Source organism: Dermochelys coriacea, chromosome 1 (genome assembly GCF_009764565.3).
Source record: "Dermochelys coriacea isolate rDerCor1 chromosome 1, rDerCor1.pri.v4, whole genome shotgun sequence".
NCBI lineage: Eukaryota > Metazoa > Chordata > Testudines > Dermochelyidae > Dermochelys > Dermochelys coriacea.
Genome location: NC_050068.2, coordinates 306,128,624 through 306,155,760, shown reverse-complemented (window position 1 = coordinate 306,155,760; position 27,137 = coordinate 306,128,624). Strand labels below are relative to the sequence as shown.

General features: G+C 42.5%; 1 protein-coding gene and 2 long non-coding RNA genes across 5 annotated transcripts in view; 1 reads left to right on the top strand and 2 right to left on the bottom strand.

The window, feature by feature from the left end:
• CAV1 (caveolin 1) overlaps nucleotides 1–25,842 on the bottom strand; it is a 29,561-nt gene extending 3,719 nt beyond the window's left edge. Inside the window, exons 1-2 of one of the 3 annotated variants that reach the window (XM_043495392.1) lie at nucleotides 25,525–25,842; nucleotides 24,208–24,372 (exon numbers count right to left, since the gene is read on the bottom strand). In XM_043495392.1, the coding sequence (XP_043351327.1) occupies nucleotides 24,208–24,372; nucleotides 25,525–25,554 (195 nt within the window). In that variant the 5' untranslated portion in view covers nucleotides 25,555–25,842. Of the gene's footprint in view, nucleotides 1–24,207; nucleotides 24,569–24,740; nucleotides 24,756–24,899; nucleotides 25,040–25,524 lie in introns of those variants that run through there. The other 2 variants (XM_043495406.1, XM_043495398.1) reach the window with 2 other exon arrangements.
• On the bottom strand, nucleotides 6,140–12,459 carry LOC122456374. The gene is made up of 2 exons (XR_006275283.1): nucleotides 8,655–12,459; nucleotides 6,140–7,878 (listed from the first exon to the last, which is right to left on the bottom strand). It is a non-coding gene; the product is annotated as an uncharacterized LOC122456374 (long non-coding RNA).
• LOC122456373 lies at nucleotides 6,141–25,138 on the top strand. Its single transcript, XR_006275282.1, has 3 exons — nucleotides 6,141–6,151; nucleotides 13,906–13,911; nucleotides 25,051–25,138. It is a non-coding gene; the product is annotated as an uncharacterized LOC122456373 (long non-coding RNA).
• Nucleotides 25,843–27,137: the final 1,295 nt, after the last annotated feature.

Here is a 27,137-nt window from a genome sequence, read left to right as displayed (position 1 = left end):
ATGAAACCAAGCTCCAGACTTCAACAGTGCAACAGGGACTTCTTCTGGTTCATTTGAATCAGGCAGTCATTTTCACATTCCAAGGTGACAGCAATTTAATAGTTGTAAAATGTTGACAGCTCAATGTAAATTGAAAACCAGAAACCCTAGATATAAATTATTTTATTAGATGTATTTGAGGTATTCAGAATCTAGACACATTTTATGTAGCTTACATCAAGAGCAAACACTATTTCCCCAATCATGTGAAGCACACACCTAACACACACCTAATCACCCCTCTGGTAACCAAGTCAACTTCTTGAAAGGTGGGGAAGATCAATTGGTAAACCATATATCTTGGGATTCCAGAACCTGCAATTTGTGGAGGACATGATTAATGAGATTCAGCTTACATCATGTTTTAAAAGTGGCCAGGCTCCAGCTCACTTCAGATAGGAGTGAATTCTAGAAATGAGGAACATCTGCTGGGAACATTTAGTTCCAGAGCCCATTCACCCTTGATAGGCAGGGAAAGAATTTCTGTTAAATGTTGGCATTGTGATGGGGAAAAGAGGGACAGCTGGCCTTTGTGATAACAGGGTTCTAGAACTTTTAGGGCTTTATAGGTAGTAACCAGCACCTTACATTTCACCCAGCAGAAAACTGGCAGCTAGTGGATATGATGGACCACAGATGCAATATGCTCTCACTAGTCCGCTCTGCTCTGAAGATGGGAAACCACATTTTAGAGGAGTAGAAGCTTCTAATGGGCCTTCTGACTGTCCCCTGATCAAGTGTAATACAACAGTCCAACCTTAAAATGATATAGGCATGGACCATTATAGTGAGGTTTGCATCTCAAGGGAAAGGATGAAGTTTCTCAGTCAGTTGAGGAAGACAATGATTTTTCTGACCTTCTGGGAGTAGAGGAATCTACTAGAGGTCCTGAGATGGCAAAAGCAAAATAGGTGAACAGATGCCTTCTCTTCTGGAAATAGCAGCCACAGTCTATGCAAATTCTACAAAATGTTTCTCGCTCCAACATGCATCACATTTATCTTACCCAAAGTGAGCCTAAGAGATCTATCTGGCTTTCATTCAGATGTACCTGTCTCTCCACCAGATTCTAAGGGAGTGATCCAATTCCTACTGAAATCAGTAAGAGCTGGATCAGAACCTAGGATAGCAGGAAATGATTCTGTCTGTCTAGGCCTGATGAAAAGGAGACATAGAGCAGCTCCTTCCTCCCAAGGACCTATGCGTGTGGAGTGCCACAGATTTCAATCTTAGCCCCCTCAGATTCAAAGTATCTGAGAGGGGAAAATTGTGAGACATAGTATGGCATCTTCAGTGTGATAAGTGCCCAACACAACCTTCTGGGAGCTGTCCTAAATAAGTATGTAGCCATCTATAGTGATTACATCCATTTGTGCCACATCATGCAGTCGTCTAACTTGAAGACATGCACTCTTGACTGAATTTTCTAATACCACCCTTAGAACCCTTATTGAATTTTTACAGTCAGTGTGTGGGGATGACAGTTCTTTAAACTTGTGCTTTAAAACCAAACATAAATAGTTGTTAATATGCCATATTTATAACAGCACCTGATGATGCATCTCTTTAAATTCTGGAAGTGTCAGGGGGTTCTCAGTTTGAGTTAAGCATTAAGAACATCTTTACATTGTAGTCTTGTTCTTGCCCATACAGATCATGGGTTGACACTCTGTTGGTAAGATACCTGGCCAGGCTAATATATTAATATTTAGAAGAAATACGCTTTCGTACACATTTCATAGTTTTGACTATTAAAGCCAACCCGTGCAAAAACTCACCTGAAGGAAGTGCTACAATAAAGGGTGCATATTTTACAGGTCTCTGTTGAAATGCCAAAATATCCAGGAAGCTTAATTGTCATAACATTTCCATTACAATATTAACAGAAACATGTTGAGACATAATAGTTCAGCCCCATGTCACACAAGCTAAACATGTGTTTGATATAATCCACCACACAGGATATTTAGTGTGGCCAACATAACCAAGCAGAGTAGGTCAACAGGAAAAATGAACATCGCAATAATATTCCACTGCAAGAAATTAAAACAATTATATATATATATATATATATATATATATATATATTGGTGGAAAGAACAATACACTCATAGGAGCTGATACAAATGAGACTGCTGCCAAGAGTATGGGTTTACTGAATCAGGCTCAATATGCCACACACACAGCAATGGTTCTTTTAATGTGCTTTTCTAAGGCACAGCACATTTGTTAATTACACAATTCTCAGCAGCATCCTACTCTACCCAATGTTTATGGAGTCTGATATTTTTAACCCCTTATGGGATAGGGAATGTAATCATTAACCTCTTCTGTAATACCTGTAAAGATGACAAATCATGCACATAAATGGATAAGCAGCTAAAATTGTATTTCCATGGAGACCACCTCTTATTGCAATATTGGGAATGTGTTTGGCTTGAAAATGCATAGCTCTGATTTCTGACACTGGATGTAAATCCCTGTAAATTTGTGCAGTCTCCACCCAGCTCCAGACACAAGCCACACACTCGCTGTAGCGTCATTAGCTGCCATGTCACCACCATGGAGGATCTCATTTTATTCAAAAATTCCAATATAATAACACTGTCTAATCATCAAACCAACAGCTGGTATACACACAGATGGTGAAATCCTGTCGCCACTGAAATCAATGGGAGTTTTGCCATTCACTTGAATGGAGCCAGGGTTTCACTCTGAAATTCCAATAGTTTAAATCAGTTTCTAAATCAATTTGTTTAAAGGGATACAACTTCCTGGTGTAGTGTCAGTTAAGGATGGATAATATCATCTTAGCTTAATTTGGTGTGTTACTAAGCCTAAGACTTCTCCCCAGCCCTAGCTACTTGCAGGTATCCATTCCCAGCCTAATTCTTCTCCCTGGTTCTGCAAATAGGAAGCTATAATGATACTTGTTTGATCATCTGCCACTCTGAAGAAGGCTCTAATAGCACAAAAGTGATATTTGGTACTTCTCTAAAAGAATTATTTCACCAAATGAAAACAAGTTTTCTAACCAATACAACAGCATATAGGGTGACAGTCTGGCCTCATTGATGTCCATAGCAAAACTCCTGACTTCAAAGAGGCCAGGATTTCATCCATGGAATCAATCTTCCATTAGGAAAACGTGTTATATGTGCAATAGAGACACAACTCTGTATTTTTATAGAAGCTGTGCAGAGCCAGAAATGTATAAGGAGTTTGTAAAATGTAACTTGACCTAATTTAAAATATAATAATAATAAAAATATCAACTTTAAAAGGCAGGATTGGCAAATGTCTTTTCTTAAAATAATAATTAGAAACAGTGTATGTTTTGTAGCTCATATAAATGCATTTTTGTTTTAACTCATTAGAAAATAACTCCCTGTGAAATCAGCTTAGAAAACTAGGGGCTTTTCTGCTGTAAAGTTCTACAGTCATCCAAGTTCAATACCATCATTGAGCAAAGATAGGAAAATGGAATTTTTTTAACTGTAATGAATGAAACATATTGCTATGCTGGCAATCTTGTGAGTGACTTCAAAGAAATAAATATACTCCAATTTCTCTGTATTTCCCTTAAGGTTTTGTTAGGATTGAATGGTTTATATTTTGGACTTTTATAAATGATGTTGAATACTTTTGTGCAGCACATTGGCTTATAAAATAAATCTATGAATTTGCAAGTACAAGTTAACCAAAATCTAGTAACATATGTTAAGAATATGTGTTGAATATGCTTGATGTGTTGTAACATTTGGCTAACATGAACTGTCAGGTGGTGTTGAATCCAGTCAAATACATTACAAAAAAATGTATACATGCAGAAGTGAAAAAAAGCCTCATTTCCATTAGGACAGGGTCTGGATATTATATTTCTGTTTCAGTAGAAAACTTGGAGTTTAGTGATCCATGTGCTGGAATTTAGATGATTCTAAGACCTGCAACACTGATTTCTAGAGCCAACCTTCCTAACAGGGCAGGGAACATATGAGTGTGAATCTATGCAATGTGTATATTGCCTCATTCATGAACATAAAAACATGTTGTTAAAAAAAGACATTTCTGCAATAGTTAAGATAATAAGCTTTAGGTTATAGTAACTCTTTTCCCAAACTATACAAGGATTTTTCTAGTTAAGCACATAAAACCTGTCATCAACATTCACTTTTGTATCACATTATGCTAATGTTGGTGAAACATAAAATGTATTCAGCAACATACATTTGTTTGCTTCCGCAATGAGTCAAGTTGCTCCTCAAATTAGTTCAGTAGTCATCCTGTGCATAAAGGATTTTTAGGATTAGGCCAAAAGTGTTTTCACACATCTAGAAGGACCTCAGGATTGAGTTTGTACGGGCTGGCTGTTTTAGAGGAGAATTTATTTTTTCAACTGGCTCATAGTAGAAACATTAAATCTTACTGGGAAACTCACTTTGCATTGAAGCCCTTTAGCCCTTCTGAGGCTGCATCTTTAACTTACCGGTAGTCAAGCATAACCTTTTTGTTAAAAATAGACTATCTTTTTGGCACCCAAAAAAAGAAACTATATGTTTATATGGAACTCACGGAGCTGTTAAAGTAAATTATTAGAATCACCCATGTGCTCAGGTGTATTTATATATAATTCATTACAATGGTGAAATATTTATTTTAAAAATATGACTCCAAAGCAATCTCATTACTTTTCAGGCTGAAAAGTCAAGAGTGAATGTTCTCTCTAGGCCTGAGTCTCAGTAACTGCTCATCTTACAACACTAGCCTAACTTTATAGACTTCTGTGGAGTGACTCCTGAGGAGAGGATAATCAGGCCATATTTCTTTTCTTGGCAGACATTCCTTTTCTAAGTGTAAGAGATGAAGATGATGTCATGGAATCATGGTACTTGCTATGCCACGGTGGCACAGCTCAAATCACACACAAATGTCCTAAAAGTACATAGGAACTGTTATGTGTGTGAGGCTATACAATGATTAGTTCATGCCACCAACAATCAGGGAGGGATTACTGTTCCAGACTAACTTTAACAAACGTGGGAACTTTTATATCAATTTTAGATTATACTGCACAATACTGAATACACCGTCTCATATCCCATTGCCACATCTTCCCTTTTCACTTTTCTACTGGCCACAAGCTGCTCCACAGTGATTAAGTAGTGATGTTAACCTGACTCCTGAGAGTGAAAAGACCAATGAGCAGCATGGCAAATTAGGAGACTTTCAGTCATGTACAGTATTCATAAATGTAGCGATCAGTCTGCTCATGGCCCCAAACGCAGTGAAATTCATAAGTGGTTAGAGGTCTCAGCTAAGACTGGAGCATCAGTGTGTTAAGTGCTGTACAATCACATAGGATGAGACAGTTCTTGCAGATTATGGTCTAAATAGACAAGACAGGCAAAGTGTGGGAGAAAGGAAGTATTGTTATTATTATTATTATTATTAAGGGAGCACAGCTGGGCTCCACCAATTCTCAGCTGCTATATGTTCATTTAGGAGTTATGCCAGCTGGCATAAGATAGAGCAGCCCCAAGGGTGCTCTACCTCAAAGTGCAGCCAGCGCAGATCAGCCCAAAGAATCAGGGAGCGGGTCATAACTAAGACTACATTTCAGTCATAGCTATTTTTAATAAAAGTCGTGGACAGATCACGGGCAATAAACAAAAATTCACAGTCTGTGACCTGTCCAGGACTTTTACTGTATACCCCTGACTAAAACTTGGTGGGAGGGCGGCTCAGAGGAGCGGCCCTGGGGCCACTGTGGGTGCTGGGCGGGGGGCGGCATGGGGGGTACTAGGGGTACTCGGGGAGGGGAGGAGCATGGCCTGGGGCGGGGGCGCTGTGGGTGCTGGGTTCTGCAACTGCGGGGGCAGTGCCTGTGGGTGGAGCCAGCACTTGGAGCTAGGAGCTGAGGGAGGGGAGTTCCTATTGCCCTTCTGGGGAGCCCCCCTGCCCCAGGTAAGCACCGCCCGGCACCCCAATCCCCAGCCCTGAGCCCCCCCACACCCAAACACCTGCTGTGGGCAGGGGAGAGGGCAGGGAGCCTGAGACAGCCACAGCAAAAGCTGGTGCGCCTGGCCCGGGGGCTGCCCGAGCTGCTCAGGTGGTCACGGAAAGTCTCAAAATCTGTGACCTGACCGCCATGATTAACGCGGAGCCTTAGTCATAACTAGCACCCTGATGCCTTCTGTGAGGAGCAGATTCTGCCCTTAGCATAGGGATCAACCCTGTACAAGCAGCATATGCACTAGGCAACTTATGCATTTTGTTATTCTCATTTCTAGGTTCTACGGTCATTTCCATTGTTCTGACTACATCACTCTTTCTGCCTCTCCCGCAGCATGTTCATGTCTCTTAGCTTTCCCCTCTGGTTATCAGTCCAGTAACACTCTGCGATGATGAGTGTCATCAGACTGATAACAAGAGCCAAAGTGAACCAAGCCATGTAAAAATAGGAGTGAAGTGGCCAGAAATATGGACATTAGGGCAGAGAGATACAACAAAGGTTCCCATTAGCTTTCAGTAGGGAAACTCACTGGCTCACAAGGATAAGATAAACTTTACTTGGGTTCCACTTTTGTCAAATATACCAAATGTAGGTTAGCCTGTAAAGACCTTGTAGCAGCTCCATGCAGCAGGCACAGATTTAGGCAGAGGCCTCCCTAACTGCGGTACATGTACACCAGGGAACTTGTTATTCTACAGCCTCTAGGGTGTGTTGTGACATGGCCATGACACGTCTGCAATGCTAATGAAAATACAGGCATGCTAAATTATGGACACAAGGTAAGGAAATGGGCTTTGACCAATTAAAGGATGCTAATAACTCAAAATAACCTTCTGTTTAGGCCAAAGATTTTTAAACATTACCAACTTCTGTTCTACGTCTACAATACATTTCCTGACCTCAGCGGTTCTTTGTTTCCTACTATTCAGTTTGGTAAAGCCAGTTGTTGCATTGCTTGTAGCTTTTGTTAGGTTTTGCTATGAGAAATACTGCAGTTTCATTTGCCCTGGAGGTGTTTTTTAAACTAGTTTATCAGTGAGTTAAGTCCGTTTGAACAGAGATTTATTTGCAAGGAGGCAAATGATATGAAGAACTTGTCTACTCTTTCAAGGTTTGTTTAAAGAAAACCTCTATTAATTACAGTGTCTTAGATAAGAGTTATTGTTCCAAAGAAGCAGCCTGCTCAATGAAGAAATATGCACTCTTTATATGAGAAAAGAGAGAGAGGTGCAAGAGTGAGTTATAGATCAAAAGCTGTGGAGTCATGCGGTGTTTCCTACAAATTCCAGTCCCAAACCTCCAGCTATCATTGCTACCCCTTTTGAAAGTTTGTTCTTTGAGACATCACCTTTTGCAAAGCAAACTTTACCATTTTGTATTGGCTAGGAAGATACCTAAAGGCCACATTTTCACAGAGGTTTCAATCCAGCCAACATTTCTGCAGCTATGATGATGCATGCCCAAAAAAACACTGCCATATTTTTGGAGCATGTGGTCACAAACGATTCAATTTACATACGCCACTGATGCTCATTTTCAGCATGAACTAGCAAGGTGCTGAGCGCTATGATGAAGTGCTCAAAGCCTGCAATTTCCACTGAAATCAGTGGGAGGGTGTTCAGCTCCTTATGGAAGCATTCAGCCCCTTTCAAAATTGAACCCTTAAACCCCTGATCTAACAAAGCACTTAAGTATGTGCTTAACTTCAAGCACATGAATGGGCCCATTGAAATTATGGGCTTAAATGCTCTGCTGGGCTGCGGGGCCTGATCAAAAGCCAAGTGCTTAATGAGCAATGTACATGCATGAATATAGATTCATAGATACTAAGGTCAGAAGGGACCATTATGATCATCTAGTCCGACCTCCTGCACAACGCAGGCCACAGAATCTCACCCACCCACTCCTGTAACAAACCTCTCACCTATGTCTGAGCTACTGAAGTCCTCAAATCGTGGTTTAAAGACTTCAAGGAGCAGAGAATCCTCCAGCAAGTGACCCGTGCCCCATGCTACAGAGGAAGGCAAAAAACCTCCAGGGCCTCTTCTAATCTGCCCTGGAGGAAAATTCCTTCCCGACCCCAAATATGGCGATCAGCTAAACTCTGAGCATATGGGCAAGATTCACCAGCCAGATACCCAGGAAAGAATTTTCTGTAGTAACTCAGATCCCATCCCATCTAACATCCCATCACAGGCCATTGGGCCTATTTATCATGAATATTTAAAGATCAATTAATTACAAAATCATGTTATCCCATCATACCATCTCCTCCATAAACTTATTGAGTTTAATCTTGAAGCCAGATAGGTCTTTTGCCCCCATTGCTTCCCTTGGAAGGCTATTCCAAAACTTCACTCCTCTGATGGTTAGAAGCCTTCATCTAATTTCAACTCTAAACTTCCCAATGACCAGTTTATATCCATTTGTTCTTGTGTCTACATTGGTACTGAGTTTAAATAATTCCTCTCCCTCCCTGGTATTTATCCCGCTGATATATTTATAGAGAACAATCATATCTCCCCTCAGCCTTCTTTTGGTTAGGCTAAACAAGCCTCCTTTCATAAGACAGGTTTTCCATTCCTCTGATCATCTTATATACGCCATAAAAAGGGGTTATTTATATTTTTAAAACATGTCTAATATGAAATGTTGAGGCTGATTTTAATGCCAGCACTGTGCTGTTTTACGGCAAGTTTTTCCTCACATTAAATAAATATTAAATAAACCAATATTTTTGCTAGATTATATTGTGTCCTTACAAGACTAGTAACAATCATATAGCAGGAAGCAGATAAGATCTTTCCCTATTGTGCTCAGCTTATCATTTAAATTTTTCCATTTACTCAACTTCCTTTAAAAACAATTCAGTTGAAGTAAAGTTGCCTATAGTCTCAAAATGACCATAGCCGCACTGCATTATGAGTCATATCTGGGAGGGGAGAGAAGCTTCAGGACAGATGCAATTCTTCCAGAGGTGGTTAAGATTGGTGAATTATTAAAATTATTATTGGTGAGTTATTAAAAATGGAAGGTCCAGAGGATTTTGTTCTTAGCTATTGTGTCCTTACTTTTTAGATATTGAAAATGTGCAGTTACAAAATCTGGAGAACACTGTTAGGTGGTTGGAACTAGGTAAAAGTTATGCAAGAAGTGCCCAATAGTTGCAGATAAAATGCATCCAAACTTTTAAATGCTTCCCTGACTCAATCATTCCCACTTCCTTTGCAAAATACATGCTTCCACACACAGAATCAACTGTCTTCCTGACAGTCCTTCCAATGTATCAGAGGAACCGAGAAGCTGGAAAAGCACATTAGGTCATCCCCACAGAATGTGCGGAGAGGAGAAGACTAGGAGAGGAATATGGGGTTGATTTGGGGTTGAAGCAGAGGGAGTAGGGTTATGTGTCATTGAGCTGCTTCTTTCCTCTTTTGCCTGGACTCCTAGCAACCATGTGATTTTACTGATTTTGATTTTATGATAAACTGGAGCACTGACATTAAATAGCACTTCAGAGCTTCAAAGCCTTTATGAAAAGGAAATAGGCATGGTGAGCTGCTGTCCATATTACAAGAAACTCCAACAGATATTTCACTCCTTGACCTGTAATACTCCCCCCTGCCCTGGGTTGCACGTGCCTGGGTGGGGGCGGGGGAGGAACTGAGGATTTTCTTCACTTGTTTTCCATTTTAAACAAAAACTCTCTCTCAGATCAGAATCGAGGACGGTGGCAGCACCGTCTGGCAAACAAACATATTCACCTGCATTTCTGGGGATGTTTATATTTTGTCCCTGAAAACACACAGCATGCTCATGCCCAGGTGTCCTGCTTCCCACTGATAACCCTTTTAAATACTGGCCATTTGGTGAAATCTGGTACCTGACAAAGGCAAAATTCTTACTATTCAAAAGTACAGATCCTCATGGTTTGACAAGGACGTTTAGAGATTAGGAGTCTCTAGCAGTATCCAGGTATAATTTTTATCAGAAACAGGGAAATCACCTTGACTTGTAATCTGGTGGATGAAATGTATCAAGAGTCTCTTCCAGCACATGAGACAAAGAGGTAACTTGCCTTTGACCACACAACCAATGAATACAAAAGTCAAGATGAGACTTTGGCTTCCAGCCCTGAAATCAGTCCATCAGAGCACACTGCCTTCATAGAAGCCCGCCAGGTCCCCCAGGGATGACACTTTTCCTTTAGCACAAAAAAAAGAAACGATAGGACCACAAATAGTCAAACCCTTGGTTTTATATAGAACTGGCTCAATGATGAAATTAAATAAATAAAAATATCCCACAAATATGTGCTCAAACTTTTAAGTAAGTTTGTTTTGATTGAGTTTCCTTCCCTTTTTGTGTTCACTTGCACTACAATATTCTAGTAAATTTGTTTCCTAGCAAGAATGTTCCTGGAAATAATGAATCTTCGGTGAGTACTTGAAAATATTCACAGAAAGCAAATGCTGAATTCATAAATAAGAATCCTGATAATAAGGCTGACACTCCTCCAATCAGCAAAGAGAAATATTGCAAGTGTTCAATCAAAACTAACCAATATGGTTCAAATATTCAGTTCTGAATATCAAATCATTCCAATGGGCTGCTTGTAAACAATCCAGAGATACATTCAGTAAATAATTTTGAATAATGAATAAATCTGAGAAAAATCATGATTTGCTTGTGCGCATTTCAGATAAATTATTTGCTTTTAATTCACCCAGCTCCAGGTTTATGTCCTGCCAAGAAGATAGCATCTTGTTCCCTGACACTATGTGGGGTTATTGATTCAGTACCAACCAAGGCCTGCATACATTTCTTAGCACTTGCTTAACTTGATCGGTTGAGCGGTCCCACTGAAGTCACTGTAACTCCTTATGAGATCAAAGTTATGCATGTGAATGCAGAGAGAATTCCACCTGCTTTTACCAACATAATTTCTTGCAACAACTAGGCATTCTTTAGAGGGCCTTTATCCAAGTTCTCACCTGGTTTGCCTGAATATAGCTTGAGAGATTTGATGAACTATCCATCCAAGGAGTCATCTGAATCTCTCTGAAGTACTGCTATATGTCCTGTGCAGATGGTGTATTCCTACCAGCCAATTCCCAAGGAAAATTACTTTGATGTTGCCAGAGTAAATTTGTCATAGAGGAAACAAAGCTGATGTTTCCCTCCCTGGAAACTGGTGTTCTGAAAGCTAGGTTAGGTCACTACATTTTCCCCATACTGAAACTTTTCTCAACTACATTTAACTTTTTTGTATCACTTCGTTTCACACGCCACAATTTGATACATCTGATTCAACCACCTACACCAGGGATATCTGAAAATGTTTCCTACTCAGAAAAAATAAATTATTGAGGTAAAATTCAGGCAACACTGAAGTCAAGGAGAAATCTGCCATTGATATCAGGATTTCACCCTAGGATTTCTTTATGAGAAATAAAGATTTTGGTAAACAGATTTTTAAAAGACTCCACTACTCTTTAAAACAAAATGTCTTGTTTTTAGGGCCCTGATGCTGTTAATATTTCCATTAGCTATAACGGCCTTTGGATCAGGTTCTAGCTCTTGTTTGTGCTCCAGTACCACTTTATACTGTATCTCTAGCCTCTCTCTCATTCACCTAAACCTCCTCACTTACAAACACAAGCTCCTTAATAACAAAATAATCAATAAAGATTTTATTAAACAAATTTAATGCGAATTTGTGTAGAGGCACCAACACATCATTGCGATGAGAAGAAGTATAATTTCCCAACACCCAGTTTCCACTGGGTAGCCACACTACATCAACTGAAATAAACACTTTCCCTTTGATTGCCATAATGATATGTAATAATTTTCTCTCTCTTCTTCCCCTCATGTGCCTCCCCCCCGGCCTGTTTTTTACCTGCCATGCCTAGAACTGAAGGTAGCATTAATACAAGGTGCATAAAGCTGTTTAAAATCTAATGAACTTTTCTGAGCCTTTTAAAAATATTTGTCTCTGCATGTCCTCTGTTAGAATTTTTTTATGGAAGGCCATAAATTACAGATCCTCAAGTTACAGTGTTAAAACTATTTAATTTTAAAAATTACTATAATTTTTATAGATGACACTGTGAGTCTAGGGCCTTGCTCCTGCAATGAAGTCTGCACAGGAACAGAGATGTGTCTGTGTGGAGCTCCTAAAAGGATTGGGAGCAGAGAAATGGGGCCGATAAGAAATAGTAACTGTGTGTAGTGTGAAAGTGGAGCATGTTTCTTGTTATTTTTTGGGAGTGACGGCAGAGATTTTGAAGGAGCCTGTGGGAAGTAGGTGTCCAAACCCCACTGATGCTCCCTTGTGCTAATAAAGTTTGTGGATGACACGAAGCTGGGAGGTATTGCCAATACAGAGAAGGACTGGGATATCATTCAGGAAGATCTGGATGACCTTGTAAACTGGAGTAATAGCAATAGGATGAAATCTAATAGAGAAAAGTGTAAGGTCATGCATTTAGGGATTAATAGCAAGAATTTTTGTTATAGGCTGGGGACGCATCAGTTGGAAGTAACAGAGGAGGAGAAGAAACTCAGAGTATTGGTTGATCACAGGATGACTATGAGCCGCCAATGTGATATGGCCGTGAAATAAGCTAATGCGGTCTTGGGATCCATTAGGTGAGGTATTTCCAGTAGAGATAAGGAGGTGTTAGTACCGTTGTACAAGGCACTGGTGAGACCTCATCTGGAATACTGTGTGCAGTTCTGGTCTCCCATGTTTAAGAAGGATGAATTCAAACTGGAACAGGTACAGAGAAGGGCTACTAGAACGATCCGAGGAATGGAAAACCTGTCTTATGAAAGGAGACTCAAAGAGCTTGGCTTGTTTAGCCTAACCAAAAGAAGGCTGAGGGGAGATATGATTGCTCTCTAGAAATATATCAGAGGGATAAATACCAGGGAGGGAGAGGAATTATTTGAGTTCAGTACCAATGTGGACACAAGAACAAATGGTTATAAACTGGCCATCAGGAAGTTTAGTCTTGAAATTAGATGAAGGTTTCTAACCATCAGAGGAGTGAAGTGCTGGAACAGCCTTCCAAAGGGAGTAGTAGGGGCAAAAGACATATCTGGCTTCAAGACTAAGCTTGATAAATTTATGGAGGTATGATGGGACAGCCTAACTTTGGCAATTAATTGATCTTTAACTATTAGCAGTAAATATGCCCAATGGCCTGTGATGGGATGTTAGATGGGGTGGGATCTGAGTTACTACAGAGAATTCTTTCCTGGGTGTCTGGCTGGTGAGTCTTGCCCAGATGCTCAGGGTTTAGCTGATCGCCATATTTGGGATCGGGAAGGAATTTTCCTCCAGGGCAGATTGGCAGAGGCCCTGGGGGGTCTTCCTCTGCAACATGGGGCATGGGTCACTTGCTGGAGGATTCTCTGCACACTGAAGTCTTTAAACCATGATTTGAGGACTTCAGAAGCTCAGACATAGGTTAGGGGTTTATTACAGAAGTGGGTGGGTGAGATTCTGTGGTCTGCATTGTGCAGGAGGTCAGACTAGATGATCATAATGGCCCCTTCTGACCTTAAAGTCTATGTGTTTTTTGAAAATCCCAGTTTAAACTGAGCACAGCAGCAGTCTGAACAGGGAATGTGATGCTTTCACCTTAAGCTGTGATGGTATCTTCTCACTTCCTATTTGAGAAGCTGAACTTATCAGTTCCCACTTGTCTGAAAACATAGCATGTGTGCCAGATAAACATAAGACTACAGACCAAACTCTTCCCACATACAATTCCCCTGAAGTCAGAGAGTTACACTGTGGATGAAATTGCCTATAATAAGGGCTACCATTTAAAGTTATTAAGAGGCTGGTCATTGGAGGGTACAGAGAAATACTGAGATTAACTTAATTGACATGTTTCAGAGTAGCAGCCGTGTTAGTCTGTATCCGCAAAAAGTAAAGGAAGACTTGTGGCCCCTTAGAGACTAACAAATTTAATGAGCTGTAGCTCACGAAAGCTTATGCTCAAATAAATTTGTTAGTCTCTAAGGTGCCACAAGTCCTCCTTTTCTTTTTAATTGACATGGATTTTCTCTTCGTTAGCAGGTGCCCCTAGTTCTATAGCTTCATCCAAGCCAGTTTAGTATAATGTATTGCTTCTTATTGCTTGAAAAGTGTCAAAGTGTAAAATACTCTTTTTGGACCTGATGTGCAGATCTCTCGGTTGCATACTCCTTATATGTTCATATCACAGAACTCCCAGTTTTGTTAATGAAGAATTGTGAGATAAAGAGTTCAACACTATGCATCATACAGGAAATTCTTCCCCAAAATGACATTTACCCACTGACAATTCTAATTTGTCAAAGTCTTTTTAAAGTTTGTGTGTTACATGTCATCTGTCAAATTATGTTGGCTATAACATTTGCCTTCTGTGAAGCACCTCGTATAATTTGGGGCAGTGTAAAAATGCTAATACAATAAGCATCAGTACTGAATAGTTCATTATGTCACCATAGCAAACAAATAAACATTATGAATCATATTCATTGGTGTTAAACAGGAAGCCAATGCATAAGGGTTTAATTATGGTGAGAGCTTAAATATAAACAAAATATTTTAAAAAGAGGCTTTGATCAGAATAAATACAATTACTGGTTAACCACTGTAATCCCTATGAATGATTAATCTTCCAAGTCCAGCAAAAGAGTACCCAATACTTCCTTGTCTTCCATGTAAAGTGTGACTGATGCTTTGAAAGAACTGTGCTCAGCCTCAATTCCCTATCTACATTACTCCAGTTCCAAACCAGTGTACTCTGATATAACACTGGAGTATTGCAATGGTGAATCAATCCCCTAACCCCTGAATCCAGAGCTAGTTATAGAAGAGTCATTTGAACAAGGCCACCAGAGTGTATGGGTAGGCAAAGTTTGTCCAAACTTCTGGGACTATGTACAATTAAGGAGCCAAATAAACACTTGCAAGTTAATATTTGACATTAAGAAACTATCAGCACTGTGCAGAAACAAAGGAAAGGGACTGTATATTAAATCTCATCCATTCCTGGTGGAAGAAAAGTCCTGGCTGAGCTCTGGATTTTCTCTTATTTCATCTAGTTCAACCCCTGGATTCTATTCCTGGCTCTGCCACTGACTCTGGACAAGCCACAATCTTTTTTTTGTGCCTTAGCACTCCCATCTGTAAAACATGGATGACAAAACTGACTTTCCTCACAGAAGGTTTGTGAACTAAGATATTCCTTCATTCATTAGATGGAAGATGCTCTCTCTGTACATCTACATCTGTCTCCGTATTTATGCTGCACTCCACACACAGGTGTCTGACTGCCTAGGTGCAAAGTATTAGATGAGGTGATTAATTTGAGTTAATATTGCCTTTGGCACTGACTTTCTCTTTTTAGCCATTGATGGGAATCATAAATGTTTTTAAGTAGGCTTGGAAGGATTAGATTTTTATCCGTAAATGTCGGTAAAATGTCAATTTAACCACATACCCACAAACCGATGAAAAATATTTTCATTGCTAATAACAGAAATGTACAGATAGGCAAAGTAAGAAAAATGCTGAGCTAGAACTTAGTAGAGTTTGATTTAAGGATATTTTCTCTGTATATTTTGACATGATGTTGACAATTTCTATTTTAATGGTTATAAAGCTTTAACTTTTTTAAATCAATGTCTATGGTTATTAAATTATTAGTGTCTGACCCATCCTGTTGTCTGATACTGCTCCCCGCATAATTTCCCACAACCATGACATTTTAAATAAATAAAAATAGAAAAAATACTTACAAATAAACACTGATATTATCTATCAAAATTATATTTAAAAAAATCAAATTCTGCTAAGTCTTGTTTTAAGAATCATAAAGGGGGAGTGCCAAGCCAGCGTGGCTCATTGGACAGACTGAATAGTAGTGCCCGCCCTGATACCAGTGTAAATGGTGTATGTGATGTTTGTTCACATCTGATCAAAGTTTCTGGAATATGTTTGATCCTGTAGTGAGCTGAACCGCATCGAGCTGAATAAACTGTTGAAGTGGAAGGACTGAATACTTAATTATATTTGAGCAACAATGATAAAAGCTTTTGCAAATTAAACTAGGTGCAAAAACTCCTCGTTGTTTCATAGAATCTCAGGGTTGGAAGGGACCTCATCTAGTCCAACCCTCTGCTCAAAGCATGACCAACACCCAATTTTTACCCCAGATCCCTAAATGGCCCCCCTCAAGGATTGAATTCATAACCCTGGGTTTAACAGGCCAATGCTCAAATCACTAAGCTATCCCACCCCTGAATTTGTAGATGTAGTTTGTATCTGTAGTAAATCAGGAGACATCTGCCAAAAGAAGGGTCTCTCAGGCAGTAAGTAGTTGGTGGTCATTGCTTTTTAAAAACAAAATAAGAACCAAATTGTGGATGGCCTTGCCTGGGTTTTCCAGAGGGTGCAATGGAAATTTCCTATCTAACACACCCTTGAAGGAGACAGTATTTATCTGGCTGGCTATGCTCATGACCAAGGAGTGGGAACCAAATACTGTAGCTGTATCATCACTGGTAGTGCGTACTGGTACTGAGGCGGCACAGCTGAGTGGGCTGGGAGGCTGGACATAGCCCACCCAGCTTGTGTAAGAAACAAGGAATTGCTGGAGGAGGATAGGCTACATATTTTTTAAGGTGCAAAGAAACCTGCTCCTCGCTGTGCTTTTCCCAGCACCAGTGAAGTTGTTATGCCTTATGCAGGCAGAATGTTTTCCTCCACCACAGTTGGAGCACTCAAAGTGTTCCCCAGGCCACAGTACTCCAGAGGGTTTCAGGACCATAATTTGGCCCTATGATGAAAAAAAATCAAAGTGTGTTGTGGGGCACAATTTTAGGAAGTGCTAAAGTCCTCATGAAGAAAGCACCCCCTCCTCCTCAGCCAGACACAGGTGAATATTGGCTCCCTTGGGGAATGATAAAAGGCAGATGAGAACAATAAGGGGTTTGTGATAAAGGTCACTATTGTGATAAAGACACTAATGGTTGTGTCGCCTCTCACAGAGGTGAAGAACATGGCATAGAAAGTGCAGAGTACAGCTCAGAGTCAATTGTGGTATATGAGCTATATAGCTGTAAGGCTGTTCTATGTACTACAGAATGGCCCCAGGATCTCACAGGTGCAAAGGCAGTACACCTGCTGCTAGAACCCATTACTACCTTCCAGCTGGCCGGCCAATTCCACTGTCGGGTAGTTGGAGCCATTACCCCATCTTCTAGCTTTCTCCCCCTCATCCCAGAGGAAACAGAGAGGGAGCATTGTCTGTCCTCCTGCTGAGTGCTAGGACTACAGTTTTGCCTGGACTTATGTGGGTCTTACAAGGGAGTTGAGGTTACACTCTACCCCTCCTTCCTATACCTCTATCCCAAATGATTTCTGATTGAAGAAATTAATATAGGCCTTAACCCTCAGAAAGTGCCTTTTTGTAGATGTAAAGTCTGGCTTCAGCTGAAAATGATCTAGATTTTGATAAGCAGAGAATCTTTACATACTCATGAGATTCCAGCATGTCTTCATACCTCTCTCTTTATATCAAAATGTTGCACCAACACTCACTTTTAAATTCATTATGCAAATTGAGCTAAGTTTTTAAAAGAAAGCATAAACAAAGACAAGCTAAATTCTGTTCTCCTCCATATATGTGACTCCATTGACTTCAGTGGGTTTGCACACATGTAACTAAGCGTTTTACCCCATTTTTTTCTACGTGAATGAAAAACATCCTCTCAGGAAAATTGTAACTTTAGAATAAATTGTAACAGATCTGCATGATGAAAGAAGAACTTAATATAGATACTACTGAAGGCCTACATTTTGAAAAGAACCAGTTTTTGGTGCCTCAATTTTGGTGCCCAACCTGAGACATCAAGGCATGTTCTTCTGCTCAGCACTCATAAATTAGACCCAACAGGTCTCAAGTTTGGTACCCAGGAGCTGGACAAAAAATTAGTGGTCATTTTTGATAATGTAGACCATACAGCAAATAAAACAGGAAAATCTGGCACTCAGTGGCAAACAATTACTTTTATTTTGTCTCTCTTTAAAAACTTATATGGCCTCCAGAGTATCTGAGTGCATAAGAAAAATAAAATTGCAGAGGTGCTGACTGTTTTATTTATAAAGGACTGTTACTTCAAAGACTAACACGAGACAACAATGTTCAATTTGGAGCTGAGTAAAAAGCTTGGAACAAAAATATGTTTGATAAACGTAGCAGATATTTTTCTGCTCATGAAATGTCCCCTAATGTTGCAGTTTTCTTAGATGTATTTGTTCTTTAAAAATATTTTATTAATTTTATGGCAATTTTTTTCACTCCATAGACATCAAACATCTGCGTGTGAGTATACATTAGTTGAACTCTGTTGGTTAGTGTGGATTGGACAGTCCTTAAAGGCCCTTCTAGCCTTAAAATCTATGAGTCTATGAAATAAGACATGTGGTATTGTTTCTCTTCCCTGATTGGACAAGTGTGGAAGCACACCAGTACTTCTGCGTGTCAGTTTTCAAATTCAATTTGGAAAATAGTCATGCATGTAACTATGAAATTCATGTCCCATGAACATTCATGCCAATAACATTTGATCACATGAATGTTCACTGCAAGCTGACATGAAAGCTGAGCATGTGTCTGAAGCTAATTCATTGACAACACTGAGAATACCCCTGGAAAAGTTTTGCAGTATTCACCCTGTGGTAGTTCAGTCCAAACGGTCCAACACATGTCACTGCTTAAAGCAAGTTGTTTTTCTCTCACACGGCCTCATGAATACACAATGTTGTGCACACATGAAGAGATTTGAGCATATCAATTAATTTAGAACCTCATCCTGCACCATGTTGCCCAGTCAGGGGCACTTGGCATCTTGTAGAACGCGGCCTTTCGTGAGCATGAGGAAATGCCAGATGTTGAAAGATTCTTTCTCCCCCCACTTCCACCCCACAGTCAGAGATTGGACAGGGGTAAAACTAACTATTGAAGGTACTTATAAGGGGGACATCACCGTAGGATCTGAAGCTCAAATCTGAGGCATTTCAATGCCTCCTCTGCTCCTCCAGCTGTTTTGCTTGGCATTGGGTGTGCTCTGAAAATGCCTATCGGATCTGGCCCACAGATGAGATAGACAGGGCATGAGACAATCTTCATCTGGTTTGAGGGTCGTCTGGGGCCCAGGCACCTAGAGTGAGGTGTTGTGCATATGCCCAGCAGCGGAAACTTGGGCAACTTGGGGACTTTTACAGTGAAAATGTCGCTCAGGAGATTTTAGGAGTCTTCAGGGTTAGGTGGCAGCTCAGTGAGGCTTTTGAGGATCTCACTTGTGCCTAAATTTTGGACTTGGTGCCTACTGTGGCTCTGGGCCTGAGTACCTCACAAGCTTTAAAGTATTTATCTTTGGCATATACCTGTGAGATAAGGAAGCACTATTATTATCTGTTAGAAGGGGAACTGAGGCCCAGAAAGACTAAGTGACTTGCCGAGGAGCAAGCACTGTGGCAGGATAGGGAATTGATCCTACAATTTCTAAGGCCTGGCCTGGGGACTTTTACAGTGAAAATGTCGCTCAGGAGATTTTAGGAGTCTTCAGGGTTAGGTGGCAGCTCAGTGAGGCTTTTGAGGATCTCACTTGTGCCTAAATTTTGGACTTGGTGCCTACTGTGGCTCTGAGCCTGAGTACCTCACAAGCTTTAAAGTATTTATCTTTGGCATATACCTGTGAGATAAGGAAGCACTATTATTATCTGTTAGAAGGGGAACTGAGGCCCAGAAAGACTAAGTGACTTGCCGAGGAGCAAGCACTGTGGCAGGATAGGGAATTGACCCTACAATTTCTAAGGCCTGGCCTGGCCTACCCCAACCACTACACCATCCTTCCTCCCACATAGAATCCCACATCATGCTGCCTTTTCACCTTAACTGAGAGGGCCTTATGTACTGGGAGTTGTAATATACACCCCAATGCTAAAATAAATCAGGCCATTTAGTCAGCTTTTCAGGAATTAGTATGGCACTTAGCTTCCATTTCATAGATCTTTTAAAGTCACATTGTGACTGAAGCTTAGGTCACCAATCTCTTTAGCTTTAGAGTCAAGCTCCTCCAGTCCCCTAGTGTCAATACAGATCAGGAGCAGGTATATGCCCTTTTCTTGATTCCTACCTAGCTGACATCACCTTACTTTACTGCTGTGCTCCATACAGCTTATTTATCTGGTGCAGAGGACACTGTGCAAATGCAGTGAACTGTGTGGCTCAGCGTGATGTACATCAGGGGAACGCATCCCCTGCTTCTCACAAGCTCGGGTTATTTTTAAAACTTGTTATGAGATTTTTTTGAATGCAGGCAGCACTGAGGCCTTTTAAAGAGCTGCTTACAGAGCAGATTCCTTGTTCTCTGTCTAATCATTTACTTTTCATGGTTGATTTACTTGCCCCCATGTTACCATCTGACTCTCATAGCATAGTGGCAAGAAATGCATGGATACCGAGTAAAAGGCTGAAAGTTCTGAATCTGGTGAAACACAAATATTTTAAACAAAGTAGAAATAGGGCTGAATCACAACTCTGACTCCATACACCCCTGAACTTGTACTATTTGTTTATTACTTGTATTGTAATATTACTTGTATGGTAGCACCTAGAGACCCCAGCGGAGACTGGGGCCCTATTATGCTAGGTACTGTACTAACACATTCGCTGCCCTGAGACACTCTCTGCCCTGAACAACTTACTGTCTAAGTAGATGAGATGGACAAATGGCAGGGGGGAATAGAAGCAAAATTACCTGCTCAAGGAACACAGCCAGCTAGTGGTTGAGACAGGAGCAGAACCCAGATTACCTGACACCCAGTCAAGTCCTGTCCACTAGACTACACTGCCTTTCCAGAAGCTTTCAGAAAGCTCTGATTTGGATCAGAAACTGGATATGAACTTTATGTTTGCCCCTTAAAGAGCTGAACTTAAAAGCAGTAGCCAAAGAACCCGGAAATTTGGATCTAAAGTTTGCAAATTGGAACTATCTGTGAAATAAAGTATAAATAGCAAAAGAAATTGTTGCCTGTCTTGTAACTAGGTGGGAAAATCTTGTTTTTCCAATTGCCCTATGAATTTTGCAAATGTTGCTATTAGTAAAAAACAAAAGATGGATACCCTGTGTAGCATGAAAGCTTGTCTCTCTTACCAACAGAAGTTGGTCCAATAAAAGATATTACCTCACCCACCTTATCTCTCTAAACTTTACTGAAAGTGGGGATCTGAACACTGTCTTGATATGATACTGACATTCCCTGTCACTCACTCACTCACTGGGATGCGCATACTTTGGAAGCAATATCAGTTTTCTGACTGGTTGGCTGGTGGGGATTTTTAGAGTGTTTGCAAGTGGCACATTTGTGGATAAGAGGGTTCCAGATTGTTTCAGAGAGAGATCAAAGGTTTTGTTTTTTTTTAAATTCCTATAGTTCTTACTTTCTAACTTTCTTTTGGGTCACTGGGAGTAACAAATAACCATCTGCAGGACTTATCCCTGTGGGCGGGTGGAAGGGATGTGCTTTGTAAATTTCAGTTTCCTTTAAGACAGCTATGTTTTTTTCCCCCCATCTGCGATCTGCTTCTTTTCCCAGTAGGATCTTTCTTTCTGTTCTGTGGATATCCAGATTCCAGCCTGCCTGGGGGCTATGACTCATACTCAGAAGTTTTAGTTGCATGGGGGACTTCTACTACCACTGCTGCAGCATACAGTGAGTGTAACACCGACAGTCCCAGGTCACTAGTGGGCAGGATGGAACCTGGGACCTCTGGAGCTAAATGCATGAGCCTCTACTACAATGAGCTAAAAGCCATTTGGCCCTTAGCTGACACGGTAAAGTAGACGCATTAATCTTTCTAAGTGGGCTGGGTGCTACTAGATGGGATAGAACACCACACCGAGGAGATATGTGGGTTACATGAGCACTAGCATGCTCCTCTCTGAACTCTCACATAGCTCTCCCCCTACATCTCCTCTTCCACAACCAAAAGGAAAACAACATTCTTGGTTTATAAATACAAGTTGTTGGTTTGTAAATTGAGATTTGCACCATTCTGTATCTTTTGTAGACCATTTTTCAGTGTGTACAGAATTTAACTTCTTTTGTTTCTAGATTGTAAAGCCAAAGTTATGGAAATAGCTCCATGAGCATTCCATCTGCCTGCAAAAACTTTTAGGGCTTGATCCAGCAAGGCAGAGAGCCTCTGCTGTGATGACTACCTTCAAATCTTGTCGCAGTCAATGAGATTTAAGACTGCTCTGTACCTTTCTGGATTAGACCCTAGAGGTCTAAATCATTTCACCAACCTGCCTTGAAAATCAACAAAAGTGAAATTGTTCTGATACAGAGAGAATGAAACATTTCTTGAAAGTACCTGAATAGACAGACTTTACCTCCCATCCTAGAGGCAGGATGGACTAGGATTGCACTAAATGACTGCTGGATCTGAAACAGGTTAGCATTGAGTGCATATCTGCTGTTTTTCCCAGATTCCAACAAACTTGAAGGATATTGTCCTTGGCCTTCACATGTGTAGTATAAAATTCCTCTGCTAATGAGGGATCAACTCCAGGGTTTCTCTGACCCAGATGGGCCCAGGCAACAATGTCCATTGACCCAGATTTGCTGAAATGATCAAAATTGGAATTAAAAATCTGACCAGAGAGCCAGTCCCAGTGAGTTTTTGCTTGTTTATTGCCTGTTTTTATCATTCCACTGCTGGCGGGGAAAAAATAACCAGGAGCTATGGTTTTGCAAACATTTGGCTTCGGAAAAGTGAGTTGTGTGCATCTGGATCAGGAAAAAGCCGTTCCACAGGAAAGTAGTTTAGAGAACTCACGGTCAATATCCTTAACAGTGTAATCTGAGTTCCACCTGATTTTTGCCTTTTTTTTTTTGGCCATTCCTTTATAAGGCATTTATAGGAATCATTGCTAGCCAGTAAAATCTGCCTTCCTGGGTTAAATATGGTAATGTTCGTTCCATGTCTCACCCCACCAACAAGTATTTGCAGCCAGCGGGACCGCAACAAAAGGACAGGTTTCAGAGTAGCAGCCGTGTTAGTCTGTATTCGCAAAAAGAAAAGGAGTACTTGTGGCACCTTAGAGACTAACAAATTTATTAGAGCATAAGCTTTCGTGAGCTACAGCTCACTTCATCGGATGCATTTGGTGGAAAAAACAGAGGGGAGATTTATATACACACAGAGAGAACATGAAACAATGGGTTTATCATACACACTGTAAGGAGAGTGATCACTTAAGATAAGCCATCACCAGCAGCAGGGGGGGGGGGGGAGGAAAACCTTTCATGGTGACAAGCAAGGTAGTTGTTTCATGTTCTCTGTGTGTGTGTATATAAATCTCTCCTCTGTTTTTTCCACCAAATGCATCCGATGAAGTGAGCTGTAGCTCACGAAAGCTTATGCTCTAATACATTTGTTAGTCTCTAAGGTGCCACAAGTCCTCCTTTTCTTTTAACAAAAGGACAGTTCGCACAGTTGTAGCTGCATTTTGTTCAGCTTGCACTATTGGCGTGAAAGCTACAGGAGCTAGTTGGTTACCGGTTAGAGATGCCCAGAAAACACGTTTCAGAGTAGCAGGCTGCGCGGACCGGGCTGAACCCCCCCGTTTCCCTGGCGCTCCCGCAACAGCTTCCCTGGGTCTGGAACACGTCGCGCAGGTTCATGCACTTAGCGGGGGTGTCCCCCGGTTCCCCCCATTCTGTTGCGCTCCCACGGGTTTCCAGCGCCCCAGCTAGTCACCCTGAATGTACTGCCTCACAGGAGGCTATTTAAGCCGCTGCAGTAAAGTGCCCCCCCCCTCCCGCCCCGCTTTTAAATAGTTTGCCGGGACAGCAGGTGATGGAGAGGGAAGCAAGGAACGGTCACAGATGTTGCCAGCTCGGTCCCTGGCACCTCTGCCAACCCCGTGCCGCCGGCCCCTGGAGCTGCGGTGGCAACAAAAAAGAAATAAATCCCCCCATCAGAACAAAACGGCTCCAGCTTCTCTGCCCCCACCCCCCCCACCCCGCCGGTCAGCCCCGGATCTCCCGCGTCGCCGGGCTTTTGAATCCTTACCTTGACCACGTCGTCGTTGAGCCCGTTGGGGTCCCGGTTGACCAGGTCGATCTCCTTGGTGTGCACGTCGTGCATCGCCTTCTCGTTCAGCTCCTCGGCCATGCTCTTGTTGTGGGGTTTGTAGATGTTCCCGTGCTCCCGGACGGGCGCGCTGTGCCGGAGCCCCTGGCCACGGGACGGGAGCGGGGCAGAGATGAGCCACTCCCCGGGGCTGGGCGCTGGCGGGGAGCGTCACCGGCTCCTCCAGCGGCGGGGCTGCAGCGCGCGCGGAGCCGGGGACCCTTCAGCGCCGAGCCTGCCCCCCCGGCTGGCTTTTTAAACGGATAAAAGCAGCCCCCCCCTTCCCCCCCCCCCGCGCGCGCTCCCGACTCCCACCGCCAGGGGTCCCCTGCGCCCAGCCCGCCCCGCCCCGCCGCGCCCTCGCCCCTGAGGAGAATGTGCCCAGCCCCGCTGAACCCGCGCCCGCTCCGTGCCCCCGCCACCGCCGCCCGGTCCCGCTCTGCACCCCGCTTCCCCCCCCCCTCACCCCCCACCCGTCCCGGCAGCGCCGGCGGGGATCTCAGGTCTGTGCCCCTGTCTCAGGCCGATCTCCAGCCTCCCTTCAGCCATCCTTCCCCAGCCTCGGGCTGTAGCGTGCCCGGCCCCCGATCTCGGCTCCCGTCTCCAGCCCAGCCACCTGCGGCTCCAAGTACCCTGATCTCACCCCTCCTGCCCTCCGCCCAGAGCCCCCGGCTCGGGGCGCCCTGGGCCCTTGTCCCCGGGGCTGCCAAGGGTATGCTCGTCCCCGGGGCAGAGCATAGCCCCTTCCCGACAGGGCTGCAGCGGGCCGAACAGCCTGCTCAGGTGGGGCCTTTTGCTCGTTGTGCAACGTGCCGCTAGTGCTGGCCGGCAAACACCCTGCAGCTCCATGGCCAGCCCCACGAAATAAACTGGCCTGTCGCTTTGCGGAGCGACGCGGTCCCCTACAGAGACGTTTACAAATCCGAGCTAAAGAGCCGGACGAAGGGAAAGCGATCGGCTCCGGCTGGGGAGAGGAACTTTCCCAAAGGTGACAAATAATAGACCCAAATGTCCTTGGGCAGCCAGCAACGTGGACAAACAACCCGCCTTATCTCTAACCATCCCTCCCCATCTCCTTTGCTGGGGTGGGGGGGGGGGTCACGGTCAAGAGCAAGAGCAGTAAAGAAAAGTGCCAAGAATGCCCAGAGAAGCCAAGCCAGCGATAGCTGAAGCAGGTACTTGGAGCCAGGAAGAAGCAGGAACGAGAAGTATCTGACCTGAAACTGACTTTTGAAAGGATCCCAAGGCAAATCCTACCTCTGAGTCTACGTATTGGCTACCAGACATGCTGTCCTGGGCTCGATGGAGAGTCGGACCGCGGTTTCACTGCGCTATACTTTAGACGCGCTGAGAAAGGAAGAGCCTGTATTGTAAAAAGCAAGCGAGGGGGAGGTAGCTGTAAGTGAGACAGCTGGCCGCCGGCCAGGGGTTGTTCTGCTTGCTTTTGGCTGGGATGACAGCCGTGGTGGGTCTAGGCACATCCCCAAAGCTCTGGGAGCAGCAAGGGGTGGAAAGGGGAAACAATAATCCCGAAACTGGACTTTCCCAACCTTGTTCTGCCTGTGCAGATTTTGAAACCTGGGGCGAGGTTGCCTTGCCAACCACTCCACACGGCGATCCAAGTTAGGCGGCTGCTTGCTTCGAAAAGGAAAATCGATGTATTCGCTTTGCAGCACGTCGGCATGTTGCGAGGGCGGTGGTGCTGGAAAGGCACCAAATTTTAGCCCTCAGATGACAAGCTCTTCGGAGCTGTCTCTGTGTTCTCTGGTCGCGGTCAGAAGCCTCCAGTTTCCTTCATAAATCCTCTTGCAGATCACCAGATAGTGTGTACTAAACCGGTTACATTGATGTTTCACAAAAAGAAAAGGAGGACTTGTGGCACCTTAGAGACTAACACATTTATTAGAGCATAAGCTACAGCTCCCTTCATCGGATGCATTTGGTGGAAAAAACAGAGGGGACCAAATGCATCCGATGAAGTGAGCTGTAGCTCACGAAAGCTTATGCTCTAATACATTTGTTAGTTTCTAGGGTGCCACAAGTCCTCCTTTTCTTTTTGCGAATACAGACTAACACGGCTGCTTCTCTGAAACCTGATTGATGTTTCAGTGCGGAAAGCAATGAGACTAGTTGTATTTCACATCCAAACCAAAGTGAGGAGTTTGTATTTTTCTTTGACAGTATTTACATATAAGAACAACTGTGGAAAATGGGGGTCCTTTTGGGGAGGGAGGGAGATTGCAAGAGGGAGATTGTTCCAGTGATTCATTTCACAGCTATGCAAATATTTAACAAATCCGCGATTTTACTGTTGTTTTTTTTTCTGGGAGGAGAATGATCCATGCCAACATATTGTAGCATGTTTGCCATGCATATTATCTTCCGGGATTTTTAAAGACGAGGCATTGAGGTAAACGCTGCAGTGTTTTCAGCATGGGGTTTCTTTATAATCTAAAGCCCACGGTAACTCTGAGGGTTTCGGTTTTATTAATAATAAATAAGAACAATGCTTAGCACTCTGTGGGTCTGAGGTGCCTTTGCTTACGATTACAAAGGCACTGCACTGCTAGGAACTCATTAATTGTTTTGCTATATAAGATTTTGCCGTGTTGGAACGATCAGTTATTTCCTGGAGGCTGTTGTTAAACGTTTGCAGAGATAATCTGACCTTTTAAAAACATGTCCGTTAGCAGAGTATTGCACCAAGAAAACTAGATGTAAACTTTGGTCTAATGCTGTAAAATAGCCCGTAAAGTTCATCACCTAAAAATGAAAATAGAGTTCAAAGATATTATCGTGATGGTCATAAGTGAGAGAGGGTCATCAGTTAAAACGGTAAATTTATCCCTCCTTTCACCCCCCCCTGTTTT